The 14,633-nt window shown below is 37.4% G+C and overlaps 1 protein-coding gene across 3 annotated transcripts in view; it reads left to right on the top strand.

Moving 5' to 3' along the window:
- Positions 1 to 14,633, top strand: part of PLCB1 (phospholipase C beta 1) — a 676,011-nt gene that overhangs the window by 422,833 nt on the left and 238,545 nt on the right. For all 3 annotated transcript variants that reach the window (XM_045086010.1, XM_045086011.1, XM_045086012.1), the window contains exon 4: positions 12,991 to 13,128. In XM_045086010.1, coding sequence (XP_044941945.1) covers positions 12,991 to 13,128 — 138 coding nt within the window. The remainder of the gene's footprint in view (positions 1 to 12,990; positions 13,129 to 14,633) is intronic.

Here is a 14,633-nt window from a genome sequence, read left to right as displayed (position 1 = left end):
CTCTCTGTCAAATAACTAAATAAAATATTTTTAAAAATAAAATGAAAAAATTAATGCCTGTAGAGATTTGGGGCCATGCTGTTCAAAAGGACACGTTTCCCCTTTTCCCAGTACTATAGCAGTCTCTCTTCTAAGGTTTTTTTTTTTTTTTAATATTTTATTTACTTATTAGAGAGAGTTAGAGTGCAAAGGAGAGAGAGAGAAAGAGAGAGAAGAGAGAGAGCAGGAGCAGGGATCAGGAAAAGGGAGAAGAAAACTCTTCGCTGAATGGGGAGTGCAACACAAGATTCAATCCCAGAAGCCTGGGATCATGACTTAAGCCAAAGGCAGTCGCTTAACTGACTGAGCTACCCAGGCGCCCCTCTCTTCTACGTTTTAACTTTTACAGACCACCTCTGGACATGACCAGTGATGTGCTAGAGCCAGGTCCTTCCAGCTGGTGATAATCAATTGCTACATTTTTGGTACATATGCTACTGGTTTTTAAACACAGCCATTATTATAAATCAAATAATACAAATTTACAACTAGAATTATATCTCAAAATTTAGGCAGTAAGTATTCAGAACTCGTCACTTTCTAAATATGTTATTATATTTTACCACTATCTATGATCTTGAGACTGTTTATACCTCTTGTATCTGTAGGGTAAAATGCTGTATAATAGAATATACAACACATCTTTTTGCACTTTCTAATTCTGTGATGTCATTGAATAACTTGAAGCTGGCTACGGTGCGATTATTTACAGCATGAAAATCGGTAAATGCTACGAATCAAGGCGATAGTTTTGTTCTTATTATTTGTTTCTTTGTCGTTTTGGTTTTTGTAGATTTTTTTTTTCTGTTGAAAGGCTTAAATGTGTGGCAGCAAAACATGAGAGGCACTCTATTCACAGTTCAATGCAATCCATTTTTTTGTACTTAATTTTTGAAATTACCTAACAAAGTTAGGGAACCTCTAAATAGAAATGAAACAGGGGCGCCTGTGTGGCTCAGTGTGTTAAGCGTCTACCTTTGGCTCAGGTCATGATCTCAGGGTCTTGGGATCGAGTCCCACATCAGGCTCTCTGCTCAGCAGGGAGCCTGCTTCCTTCTCTCTCTCTGCCTGCCTCTCTGCCCATTTGTGAACTCTCGGTCAAATAAATAAATAAAATCTTTAAAAAAATTCAAATAAATAAATAAATAAATAGAAATGAAACTGTGAAACAATCCTCCAGTATCTTCTAAGCTGTATTGAATGGGAATCACTAAAGAGAAAAAGGGAAAAGTATATGAAATCCTCTTACTCCCACTTCATATACTGTTCTGTTTCTTGAGTATCTAAGACAGTGGTTTTTTTGATCATAAAGCAAATATTTTAATGAATTAGAGAACTCAAGGAGTGGGGTAATTTGAGTTAGTCCTTGAGGATAGCATGATTTGCGTTCTCATGATAGGAAACGAGGCAACATTACAATTCAGTCTGAAACACGCCACGCATTAAATGTTGTCTTCGTAGGTTGATATAAAAACTTTTGATTTGCCAGGTTCAAAAAATTTACAAAATTCCCCTAAGGGCAACTTTGTTAGGGGAGAGAAAAGATGAGTGAGAAGGAGGGAAACAGGTGAAAAGATGGTAAGTGATATTTGAGAGCAGTGACAAAAACAATTGCCTAAAAACTAGTGTACGTTGACAAGTGAAAATGCAAAGAAATGGATAATAATGTCCTGGGCATACTTATGCATTTTTGCACAGTTTTTGTAAAATTAAGAGCACTTCGAACTCATTGAATTCCCTTTTCATACCTGTTTAGAGTTGCACTGACAAAATTTCAGTGATGGTGTTAATGGCATGGAGATCTAATTAACCTGCCTAATTTTACCAAAATAGACCACATTTGTGAAATTCTCAAGGTAATTTTTTCTCATGAAAAGTTGAGGTCTTAGAAATGACAATTTTGGTCTTCCTGTATAATGTTGGATGATCTTGATGGATGGATAGTGAAGAATTTTAGAAGACACTTTTTTACTTCCAAAGAGAAATGCACACATAAAAAGGTATATTTAAAACGGGGCTTATTTAGATGCTACTAGTTATTTCTTATAAAGTAGACATGAGACCTCCTCCAGACTTCGAATGGTAAAGAGCTTTATATCCCTGTGTTTCTGAAGGAATAATTACATTATTGATCTTTGCACATTATGGAATATAGTTAACTCATTTATCTAGAGTCATGGGAAGGAAAGGAGATGTAAATAAAACAGGGAGGTCAAGCTGAAAATCAAATCCTATTTTATCTTGAAATATTTTTAAAGCCTTTAGCAAACACAAATTCGCATCTGTATTTAGACACTCACAGATAAATTACCCATTTACTTCGGATTCCCTCAGTAATAAACTGAAAGGAAAACTTCTCCCTTTAAACTCCTATGACCCTTGATAATTGTAATAAGGAGAAGATCTAGAGCTCCTACTTGTTCACTGCTACTTTTCATGTCGCACTTAAGGTACGTTAATCACGCCAGTCACCACAGAATATAGGAGTTCTTTCTGTCCACGTGGTGCGCTACAGTTTGGAAACGTTATTTGGTTTACCACTCTAATGCTTTAAGGTGAACATGACTATCTCCCATATTATGTGGAAGCTGGTCTGAAGCAGCAAAAACCAAGTTGCCTGTTAAATGTAAGAACCAGACACACAAAAGTTCTAGAAACGACTTGTCTTCTAGCGCTCTTTGAATTATGTTCCCCATGGAAGAGTAGATTAAAGAAAATTAAAAAATTAAAATGCATGTGTTTAGAATATAGTCAGCCAGGGTGCCTGGGTATCTCAGTGGGTTAAGCCGCTGCTTTCAGCTCAGGTCATGATCTCAGGGTCCTGGGATTGAGTCCCGCATCTGGTTCTCTGCTCAGCAGGAGCCTGTTTCTCTCTCTCTCTCTCTCTGACTGCCTCTCTGTCTACTTGTGATCTCTTTCTGTCAAATAAATAAATATAATCTTAAAAAAATAAAAGAATATAGTCAGCCAATTATACGCAAGCCATACAAGTATAAATGTTAAATACAAATATATGTCTTCTTTGATAAGTCATAATGTAAATAAATATATATGTAAATATATATAGTAAAATGTTCTGATGCTTGTACGAGATTATTCAGTAGGTACACCCATACCGTCTTTAATTTTCAAGCTACTGATTTATTTTTCTTTTCTTTTTCTTTTTTTTTTTTTTAATTTTATTTATTTATTTGACAGAGAGAGATCACAAGTAGACGGAGAGGCAGGCAGAGAGAGAGAGGGAAGCAGGCTCCCTGCTGAGCAGAGAGCCCGATGCGGGACTCGATTCCTGGACCCGAAGATCATGACCTGAGCCGAAGGCAGTGGCTCAACCTACTGAGCCACCCAGGCACCCAAACTGATTTATTTTTCAAGTAGTCGCATCTAGTTATACGCTGCCCTGAGCACTTAACATATAAATAATCATTTAGTCCCAGGACAAACTTTTATTTTAAGAGGGCACCACTAGGGTGCCTGGGTGGCTCATTTGGTTAAGCGACTCCCTTTGGCTCAGGTCATGGTCCTGGAGGCCCAGGATCGAGTCCCACATCGGGTCCCTGCTCAGCGGGGAGTCTGCTTCTTCCTCTGACCCTTACCCCTCTCGTGCTCTCTCTCTCATTCTCTGTCTCTCAAATAAATAAAAATAAAACCCTTTTTTTTTTTTTTTTTTTTGGTGCTTGATTTAAACTTATGTTCTGAGATTCCAGAAGCCCATTTGGCACCACTTAAGGGGCACCATATATCAAGTACCATGTGAGGAGGCAGACATCACCACAAAATCGGGGGGGAAAACAATCTCACTTATAAAAGTTGCACAGACCAGGGAGAACCTAATAAATGTATCTGCAGTCTTTTAATAAATAAGCCTCTTTATTCCTCCAAAACTTGGACACAGCGATATGGAGCCTTATTTAGAAGCACAAACCCTTTCCCGAAAGTTGAAGGAAAATAGAACGTGTTTCACCATCTCAGTGAGGGGATTAAAAGGGAAGGGACAGATGATGTCCAGTAGCCTGCTTTGCATGCACCATGACCCCTCAGGGCACATGGATCTTTAGGCACTGGAGTGCAGTGACTGTGCATATAAATTTTGCTGATCGTTAAGTGGAGGCATGTGTCAGAGAAGACGGATTGTTTGAAACATGAGTGACAAATTCTCTATACTTTAGAATTTTTAAGTTTGACAAATTCTAACTAGATTTGGAGGCAGAAGCTAACAATTCCCACTGAATTTTTATTCAAAAGAAAGAAAAAAAGAAAGACAACTGCTATGTGTTTCATGCACTTTAACTTTCAGGAAGGATGATTATACAAACGATGAATGAACTTGGCCGTTCAGCTTCCAGTTTTTCCCAGGAAGACAAGTGATGTCATTAGACCCTATTGCTTTCCTATTTTCATTTCATATTTGGGCTATTTTGTATTTTTATGAACTATCTAAAATATCTCTACAGGAGATGGCTTGACTGGATGGGGATTTACTGAGGTTTATTCTGCCACATGAGCTATTTGCACTATTTTTATATAAACTCCATCCAGTTGACTACACTTTTTATCACGAGATGATATGCAGAAAGCTGAGATTTTAGAATCGGATGTACTTGGAATCAAATCTCCCTTCCCCCCATTTTATAAAACTGGACAAATTACCCCCCTAAACTTCAGAGTTCTTGTCTGCAAATTGGGGGGTAAATAGCTATCTCTCAGTGTTAATTTGTGGATTAAATGAAGGGGAAAACACAGAACAGCGAGAGTGGGTGCTTAACACATGACTAAGTTACTAATTAGAAGAAACTATTGCCATTATATTTATTATATTTTTAGAGAACTGAGCAGTTGTGAATTTGTCTATTTGCCTGGATAAAATTCCTTCAAAAGCAGATCCCAAAGAATAGATGAAGATTAATCAAAATCAGGATGAAATTTTCTTTCTTTTTTTTTTTAAAGATTGTATTTATTTATTTGGCAGACAGAGATCACAAGTAGGCAGAGAGGCAGGCCCGGTGGGGCGGGGGGGGGGGGCGAAGCAGGCTCCCCGCTGAGCAGAGATCCAGATATGGGGCTTAATCCCAGGACCCTGAGATCATGACTGAGAGGAAGGCAGTGGCTTAACCCAGTGAGTCACCCAGGTGCTCCAGGATGAAATTTTCTTATTTCATCCAATCACTACTTCAACAGTGTAACACATCGTCAGGGCACTGAGGTGGTTTCCCGCCCCCAGATGTTTCCCACCCCCCTAGCAGGATTCCCATTTAGTCCTGAGAAAGCTTTCTGGCCATAATACAAGGGAGTTAGCACCCCAGGAGACACTCTTCATCAATGATAGTTGGGATTTAACAGATCAATATTCTAGTTTCCAGGCTCCTTGGAGAACATTCTCAGGTGTGTTCTTCACTGTCTCTTGGAGTGGCCCTGGATGGATTGAGCCTCAGGTGCTCAAAGTGGTAAACCTCCCATTAACACACTGTTTATTGGCTTTCTCTCCTCCTATCTCACTTTCCTACTCCCTCATTGCCCTTCCTGTTACCACCTCCAGATTAAGTTACCTGGTCCAGATTGTTCACTCAAGTCGGCTTCTGGAACATCGAGACAAACATCCTATTAGCCAAGCAGGTGTATTGCAACCAGGCTCAGTAATACAACTTCTTGAAACAGACAGACAGTGTTTGTCCCACTCTGGCAAATGTCCCTTGAACATCTCCACATTCTGGGACTAACTCACTTTTTCCCAGGCGCCCGGGAAAGCTTTCTCAGGACTCTAGCTCTGTTCATGCCATTGTGAATATCAAGATTTCATTCTTTTTATGGTCAAGTAATATTCCATTAGGTATGTTTATACCACATCTTCTTTATCCAATCATCAATTGATAGTCGTTTGGGGTGTTTCCATAATTTGACGATTGTAAACAATCCTTCTGTAAACATTAGGGTGCATGTATCCCTTTGAATTAGTATTTTTTTAATTTCTTAGGGAAATACCTAGTAGTATGATTGCTAGATCATAGAGTAGTTTTACTTTTAACTTTTTGAGGAACTTCCATACTGTTTTCCAAAGTGCCTGTACTAGTTTGCATTCCCACCAGCAATGTAAAGGTGTTCCCTTTTCTCCTCATCTTTGCCAACACCAGTTGTTTCTTATGTTGTTAATTTTAGTCATTCTGACAGGTATGAGGTGATATACCTCTAAAACTAAAATAGTATGAGGTGATATACCTCTAAAAACTAAAATATATAGTTTTAGAGGTATATAAATATACCTCTAAAAACTAAAATATTTTAGTTTTGATTTGCATTTCTGTGATAATGAGTGATATTGAGCATCTCTTCACGTGTCCATTGGCTATCTGTGTGTCTTCTTTGGAAAAATATCTATTCATATCTTCTGTCCATTTCATTTGTGGAATGTTGAGTTTTGTAAGTTCTTTTTCTATTTTAGATACTAACCCTTTATCAGACATGTCATTTTCAAATATCTAGGAGAGAAAAACTTTGAAAATGAAAAGTGCAAAAATAAGTATTGATTCCAAGGGAATTTGTTAATCTATCTTTTTTCCTTATTTTTTGAGAAGCATATATTAAATTCAAGAGCTTCGTGGGGAAACATCCTGGATATAAGTTAATATCTTTCCTTTACAAAAAAATATGAATAAAGCATAAAAAGAGTTTGGTCTGTCTTCAAAGAAAAGGTAGCTTTATATCTAAAAAGTTTAGCCATACAAGTTATGTGTCACGTTATTTCTCACTGTTTGTTTTTTTTTAAAGATTTTATTTATTTATTTGACAGAGAGAAATCACAAGTAGGCAGAGAGGCAGGCAGAGAGAGAGGAGGAAGCAGGCTCCCCACTGAGCAGAGAGCCTGATGTGGGGCTTGATCCCAGGACCCCGGGACCATGACCTGAGCCGAAGGCAGAGTCTTAACCCACTGAGCCACCCAGGCGCCCCTCTTTCTGTATTTATTGTCACTGGTTTTTGATAGTTAGGAAATTAAGTGTAGGTAAATGGTAAGCAGGCTCCCCGCTGAGCAGAGAGCCCGATGCGGGACCCGATCCCAGGACCCCGAGATCATGACCTGAGCCAAAGGCAGCGGCCCAACCACTGAGCCACCCAGGCGCCCCATTTCTCACTGTTTTACTGAGTGTTAATGGAAAGACTTTCATATACCTGATCTATTATATGAAAGATAGTTACATCCATATAACTATAATTCAGGTTGAAAATATTGCATTAAATGCTGAGAATAAAATTAACCTAATATACAAATTGTTCCATAAACCTAAAATCCACTAAAGGTATATTTCATGAGGATGAGTAAGGTTTCTTTTTTTTTCTTTCCTTTTTTTTTTTTTTAATTTTATGCATTCATTTGACAGAGAGAGAGAGAGATCACAAGTAGGCAGAGAGGAAGGCAAAGAGAGATAGAGGGAAGCAGGCTCCCCGCTGATCAGGGAGCCCAATGTGGGGTTCGATCCCAAGACCCTGGGATCATGACCTGAGCCGAAGGCAGAGGCTTAACCCACTGAGCCACCCAGGCGCCCTGGTTTATTTTCTACACCAAAATTTTTCTGGTGTAAAAAATGAAATGTAAAATTTTTTTATTTTAATTATTTTATATTTAATTATTATTTTAAAAGGTAAACATTTTTCTGGTGTAATAAGTGAAATGAAATTTAATTTCTTCAGTGAGTTATTACCTAGAAATGAGCATTAGTAACTTAAGCAACTTTCTTTGCAACAGACATGAAGTAATTTAATCATGAATCCTGATGATTGAACGAAAGTGAGTTTATTCAGTATGTCTCCATTTTGTAACTCTTAGGGGAATGGAAGTATTCTAGAACTTAACTTGCACAGTGCAGTTAAATTATAGCTGCCAAAATTCATGGCTGGTCTGGTTAATTCTCACTGTGGAGACATATCTAGGATATTCTCTGGAGAAAGTAGGCTTTGAGTGACACTTCAGTGAAAATACGAAATTCCGAGTTCATCTCTCCTCTTATTTTTTTTCTGAGCTATATTCTTTACTGCTCTTCAACAGAGAAATTGAACATTTTTACAGAATTGTAGAGATAGCTTGTTTTCTTCATAAAAATTTCAAGGGGGGAGGCTGGGACTCAGTCGTGAAGTGTCTGCCTTTGTCTCAGGTTATGATCCCAGGGTCCTGAGATCAAGCCCAGCTTCAGGCTCCCTGCTTCTCCCTCTCCCTATGCCTGCTGTTTCCCCTAGTTGTGCTCTCTCTCTCTCACTTTTTCTGTCAAATAAATAAATAAAACCTTTTTAAAATTTTCAAGGAATATATATCAACAGCAGCGACCAAGAAATGGGTTTGAGTCCGGCAGTAACCCAAGTAGGTAAACACCTCTCTGAAAACTGGTCAGGAGCTTCAATCAATAAGAAAAACTCAGACAGGGCACCTGGGTGGCTCAGTCAGTTGAGGATCTGACTCTGGTCATGATCTCAGGGCCTGAGATTGAGCCCAGCTTGGGATTCTCCCCTGCTCATGCGCGTGTGTGCGCGCACGCGTGCTCTCTCTCTCTCTCTCTCTCTCTCTCTCTCTGTGCCCCTCCCTCTCTCTGGAAGAAAGGAAGGAAGAAAGAAAGAAATAGAGAAGAATAAAAAGAAAGAAAGTCTAGACATAAAGTCCTCTGTAGAATAGATTTTTAGGAGGCGGTGATTTTCATGCAAATTGTCTGTAGCCTTTTGTTATTGTTATGATTTTAATTTTCTTCTTTCTTTTTGAAATGCAGCCACTCATATCTCCAGACCTGAGACTGATGTACCCCAGAAACAACGATTTTTTTCGGATGTTTCCATTAAATTCTTCTAGCTATAAGGTCCTCCGAACACTTTTGTGCCTCTGTTTTTTATCCTTCCAGATAATTCCCTCTTTACCTATTCTCTGAGGGTCTCCTCTGCTAAAAACAGCTCAGGGCAACTTTTGATACTTGAAAGGACAAATATCTCTTTCACTATACCCTTCATATATCAACATGTTCAATAATGAGACCAAGGTTTGAAGCCACCCTGTCACCTTGGGATATCGAGTTCAAAATGAGAAAACTCAGAGTATAGGTAAAAAGAAAAGTAAAGTCGTTTCTTAAGGGAGAGAATGCTAACATAACCTAAGTTTGATGTTGATTAAAAAAAAAAATGAAATATAAAGAAAAGATGTAGTTGTAAAGACAAGTAAAATGATTAATGGTAAGAATAAAAATTTGTATAATCAAATATCAAAAAAGGACATTAGTAAGGAAATTATTTATTATATGCTTTGAACAATATCTCTATTTATTTCCAGAATTACATAATTTTAAAATATTGTGGTTTCTATTGAAAATTATTTCTAAAATATTATTGTGCCTGACGCTCATGCTCAATATTCCTTTTTATTATTTATTGTACAACCATCTCAGATATAGAGAGATTTACAGAATGGTTTCTCAGATACCTGTTCCTCAGATTCAATCATCAGCACCAACATTTTGCTAGTCTGCCTTATCCCCCCAATCCCTGACATTACCTCCAAATACTGCATTCCACAGTTCTAATTACATAAAAATCCACTGTTTTTACAATTATATATAAACAGCCATTAGTGGGAAAACGTTTACAGAGCTGTTGCAAGGATCTGATCATCTTAGAAATTTCTGTTGAGGGTGCCTGGGTGGCTCAGTGGGTTAAAGCCTCTGTCTTCAGCTCAGGTCATGAACTTAAGGTCTTGGGATCAAGTCCCGCATCGGGCTCTCTGCTCAGCAGGGAGTCTGCTTCCCCCCGCCCCCTGCCTACCTCTCTGACTACTTGTGATCTTCATCTGTCAAATAAATAAATAAAATCTTAAAAAAAAAAATCCTGTTGATCATACCTAGCCATATTGTCTTTTTCCAGAATTATTTTCTTTAAATATATATATATATATAAATATATATAAATATACATATATAAAATATATATATAAATATATATATATATATATATATATATATATATATTTGAAAGAGAGAGCATGAGGGAGAGGGCAGAATCCCTGCTGAGTAGGGAGCCTGATGTGGGGCTAAATCCCAGGACCCTGGGATCATGGCCTTAGCTGAAGACAGAATTTAGCAGACAGATGCTTAACTGACTAATATACCCAAGCAGGCCCAGAATTATTTTCTATTCTGGCACCTTCTCTAGGTTCTCTCTACTTGCCTTGCATTCCTATAGCTCAAGGACAACTCATGAGAACCCCCTGACCCCCACGCCTCGTCCATGCAGTTCTGAGACATTGCAGTCTTAAATCAATCACTTTGTAATTAGTGTACAAAAGTGTTTTAAAAAGACATGAGGGGGCACCTGGATGGCTCAGTGGGTTAAAGCCTCTGCCTTCGGCTCAGGTCATGATCCCAGCTGGGGTCCTAGGATCGAGCCCCACATCGGGCTCTGCTCAGTAAGAGGCCTGCTTCTCTTCCTCTCTTTCTCTGCCTGCCTCTCTGCCTGCTTGTGATCTCTGTCTGTCAAATAAATAAAATCTTTAAGAAAAAAAAAGGACATGAGAATTAGTAAAGTAATACAGACTGATCAGAAAATGGTCTGGTTTTAGGGACTGTGAGCCAGGAACCTCAGATGAAGACCAAATACATACGAAAAATATATTTTGGTCATCTTGAATGACCAAAATATATTTTTCTTACAAATCACAATATCACAGATAGACTCTGTGATTATTGGTACAAAACTTGTGATTTATAATCTTAAGTTTCAGATGGTTTCTGATAATTACCTTTCTCTTCCAAGTATACAAAAAAAATTTGAAATACTGATCATTTTCTTTTCTACCTTTTGCTTCAAATGTGTTCAAAAATTATGATTCAAATTAACAAAGCAAAAAAAAAGTGACAAATAAACAAACAAACAAAACCAGACTCTGAAATACAGAGAACAGGCTGGTGGTAGCCAGCAGGAAGGTGAGTAGGGGGATGAGTGAAATGAGTGAAGGGGATTAAGTACAATTATAACGATGAACACTAAGAAATGTACAGAACTATTTCATCATTATATTGTACACCTGAAACTAATATAATACTGTATGTTAATTATACTTGCATTTAAAAATAAATTAAAAATTTAAAAATCAGGATGCAGTTAACCACATTACAGAACAGCTAGAATCATTCTTTATTAGCCTTCATTAAAAGTCCATTCTTCCTGAACCTTTTCCTCTACTCTTTTATTAACACTAGAATGCTGAAATTTTCCCTTTTTTGTTATTGTTTACTTAATAAAATTTTTCCTCTATTCCTCTCCTTTTCTAGGTCATGCAAATTGATGTTCTTGTGATAGCATTTGGTCTTTCTAGACGTGCTGATGTACTTGATAAGTTCCCAACCTGTTAGCGTAGTTGAAGCTTCAGTTATAGTCGGCACACCTTTGAGATGGATTTTTCTCTCTTCATAACTTACCTGAAAATGTTCCTCTTTACATAGTCTAACAGGGGAGAAAGTTTTATTAACTAAGAGAGGATTAATGGTACTGAGTGAAATAATTTAGCTGGAAAGGTTTTGTTTCTTTTCTTTGTTCTTCTTCTTCTTCTTCTTCTTTTAAGTCCATTTTTTCTTTGTAAGGATGCTATAAATAAAAACCTTAAGAAGGAGATCAAAATTAACCAGGTCCTGTTGGCCCAGCATTTAGCTAAATAAATAAGAATAGAAATTTATTCCTTGCTCATAAGCTGGCTGCAGATTTGCCAAGTGTTTGATTTGATGTTGATTTTCTGCATGGACCTCTCATTTCCTATGAGAGGAAAATGAAATCAGCCAAGGTGAATGAGTCCTATTTTAGGTCTTACTTTTAATTCGGGAGGTTTGGAAGCCTCCATTTTCCAGCAGATCTAGATATCCAAGGGATCCTCACTTACGGTATCCTGAAAAAGGGAACTTGCTCTGAAAAGACTGCAGAAGTTCTCTCTGTCCAAATCCCAGTATGTTCTGAGGATGGAATTGAAATGAACATATTGATGACAGGTGCCGCCATTTTGCCCAGTCTAACAGCCTATTTCTTTACAATGGAAATCCGTGTTGGAGAAGGTTCAAGCTATGACTCCCAGCCATGTTTCTGCCTCAGCTCTGGATAGCATCACCATGTTCTATTTCTACAAGAATCACCTTCTTCATCTTAATGTGTCATGAATTGAGGACAGAGATGAGACTGTGTATTTCAATATGTGACTTGTGGGATGATTGGAGGGAATAAAGGGAGAATTATGGCACATAAAAATAAGCTACTAAATGATGTATGACAGAAAGACTAAGACTAATTGACTAAGGACCATAATTCTTATTTTTTTCCAGGTTTATTGAGGTATAATTACCATATAACATTGTGTAAGCTTAATATGTACAATGTGATGATTTGTTGCACACACATAATTGCATTAGCCAACACCCCCCTCACATCATATAATACCGTTTCTTTTTTGTGGTGAGAACACTTAAGATCTACACTGTTAGCATCTTTCTAGTATCTAATACAATATTATTAACCCTAATTCCCATGCTGTACATTAAGTCCTTACAACATATTCATCTTGTATCTGGAAGTGTGTAGTCTTTGAACAAAATCTCTTCATTTTCCCCACACTCTCTGCCCCTGGTATCCACCACTCTACTCTCTTGTTTCTCTGAGTTCAGCTTTTTTTTTATTCTACCTGCAATATTTGTCTTTCTCTGTCTCATTCATTTCACATCATGCCATGAGAACCATAAATCTTGAGTAAGAAATTCTCTCTCCACAACCTTTCAGCAAGTTGCTTGACCTCTCTGGGCCATGATGGGGTTTGGGACTTCAATCATACTGTTTTTTAGTAAGAATAAAAGTCAATTTTGTTTTGAAGGCATTCTAAGTCTAATACTTTGAAACTATGCTATTGTATTGGAATCTCTAGTTATAGATTAACTTTTTTCAATGTTTATTATCCAGGACCCCAAGTTACGTGAACTTTTGGATGTGGGGAACATCGGGCGCCTGGAGCATCGTATGATAACCGTGGTGTATGGGCCTGACTTGGTTAACATCTCCCATTTGAATCTCGTGGCTTTCCAAGAAGAAGTAGCCAAGGTATGGTGGATAGAAACTTCTGGCCTTTGTCATCTCACTCTGAAACTTTGTGATATTGTATTGATCTCTGCAAGAGATTGAGTTGTTTTCATATTTAACATGTGTTAAAATTACATCTAAAAATAATCCAGCTGCCAAGTAGAAGTGTAATTCAAACCTTCCAAATGATGGCCCCTACTAAGAGTTATGGGGATTTTTCATTAGGCATCAGGCATTTGATATAATTTCTTTGCAAAAGAAAATATAGGTGACACCACTTTTTACTTCACTTAAACACCTTGTCCCTACACTGTCTCTCTTAACCTCATCCCAAACATTTCTGACTCCATCTCCTCTTCAACCATCTCCTTGAGAGCAGATATTCTTAGCACCTTATTAATTTCCTTTAACCTACATACCCCCTAGCCTACCACCATGCACATGGTAGCTGCTCAAAGAATATGAGAAGAAATGAAACAATTTTGAAACAAAAATTTCAAATAATGACAATAAAGAACACTTATTCAGTTATGAACTAGAATAATAAATTAGATGGAGCATCTCCATTAAGCACTTGCTAATTTACTGTCATAGCAGGCCTTTCAGATACATGCAGAAATAACTACAATAGAGCAAGATCTATCAAACCAGAAGCCATCAACTCCACTTTGAGACTTTCTCTGAAATAGTCCAATTGCCATGAAAATCAGAGCACTGAAATGAACATATCAAAAGTTCACAGGATAGAAATTATGATCCTTACCCTTCATACCTTCCCTTCAAGAGTTAAGAATATGAATCAAAGAATACTTTTAAGTCATATGTCATATCTGTGCCCTTATAGAACTTCTCCTGTCAAGGATCACAGCTATAGGGCCAAGCCAATCATCATTATGATCTATAAATTTTTAACCCTCAGTGGTCTGACAGTTCTCTGAGCTACACTAGAAATAATGACCTGACCTCTAATTTTTTAGTGATTATGGCAGAGACTTATTTCCAACGTTTACATGATATCAGTCTTACTTCTTACAAAGGAATGAATGAAATGCCAACCAGTTTTAACAGTGTGAGGTCTTTAGAAACTATTTTCCAAGCCTGTGTTACAGACTTACTCTATTTTCCCTTTTTGAGAACCAAGTCATCCATTTGCTTCTAGAGGATATCTCAGATGTTTCGAGAGACTTCAGTTTTATGAAACATTCAGTGTGGCAGCGTTATACTTACCTAGCAAGAGTTCTCATTCCTGAATATTATTGGTAATCTGTGAGTTTACATACTTCATTTCTCAGTATATGGATGGATGGATGGATGGATGAACATGGATAAATAAATAGTAATGATTTGTAAAATATCTTTTATAAAATATCTTTCCCCAAATGTAGCCATATTCAGTTTTTAAAATCACCAATTCAGGAGATTCTTTAACTCTCAAAAACATTCAGTAAATGACAGTGACTTGAATTCAGGGAGGCTTTTTCTAAGAGTGAATATAGATTTTATATTATAAGCCAATCTACATATCT

This window comes from Mustela putorius, unplaced genomic scaffold (genome assembly GCF_011764305.1).
Source record: "Mustela putorius furo isolate JIRA1106 unplaced genomic scaffold, ASM1176430v1.1 tig00000874_pilon_pilon_pilon, whole genome shotgun sequence".
In the NCBI taxonomy this organism is placed as follows: Eukaryota; Metazoa; Chordata; class Mammalia; order Carnivora; family Mustelidae; genus Mustela; species Mustela putorius.
Note: the sequence above shows the minus strand (reverse complement) of the source record. Positions and strands in the feature narration are given on the sequence as shown.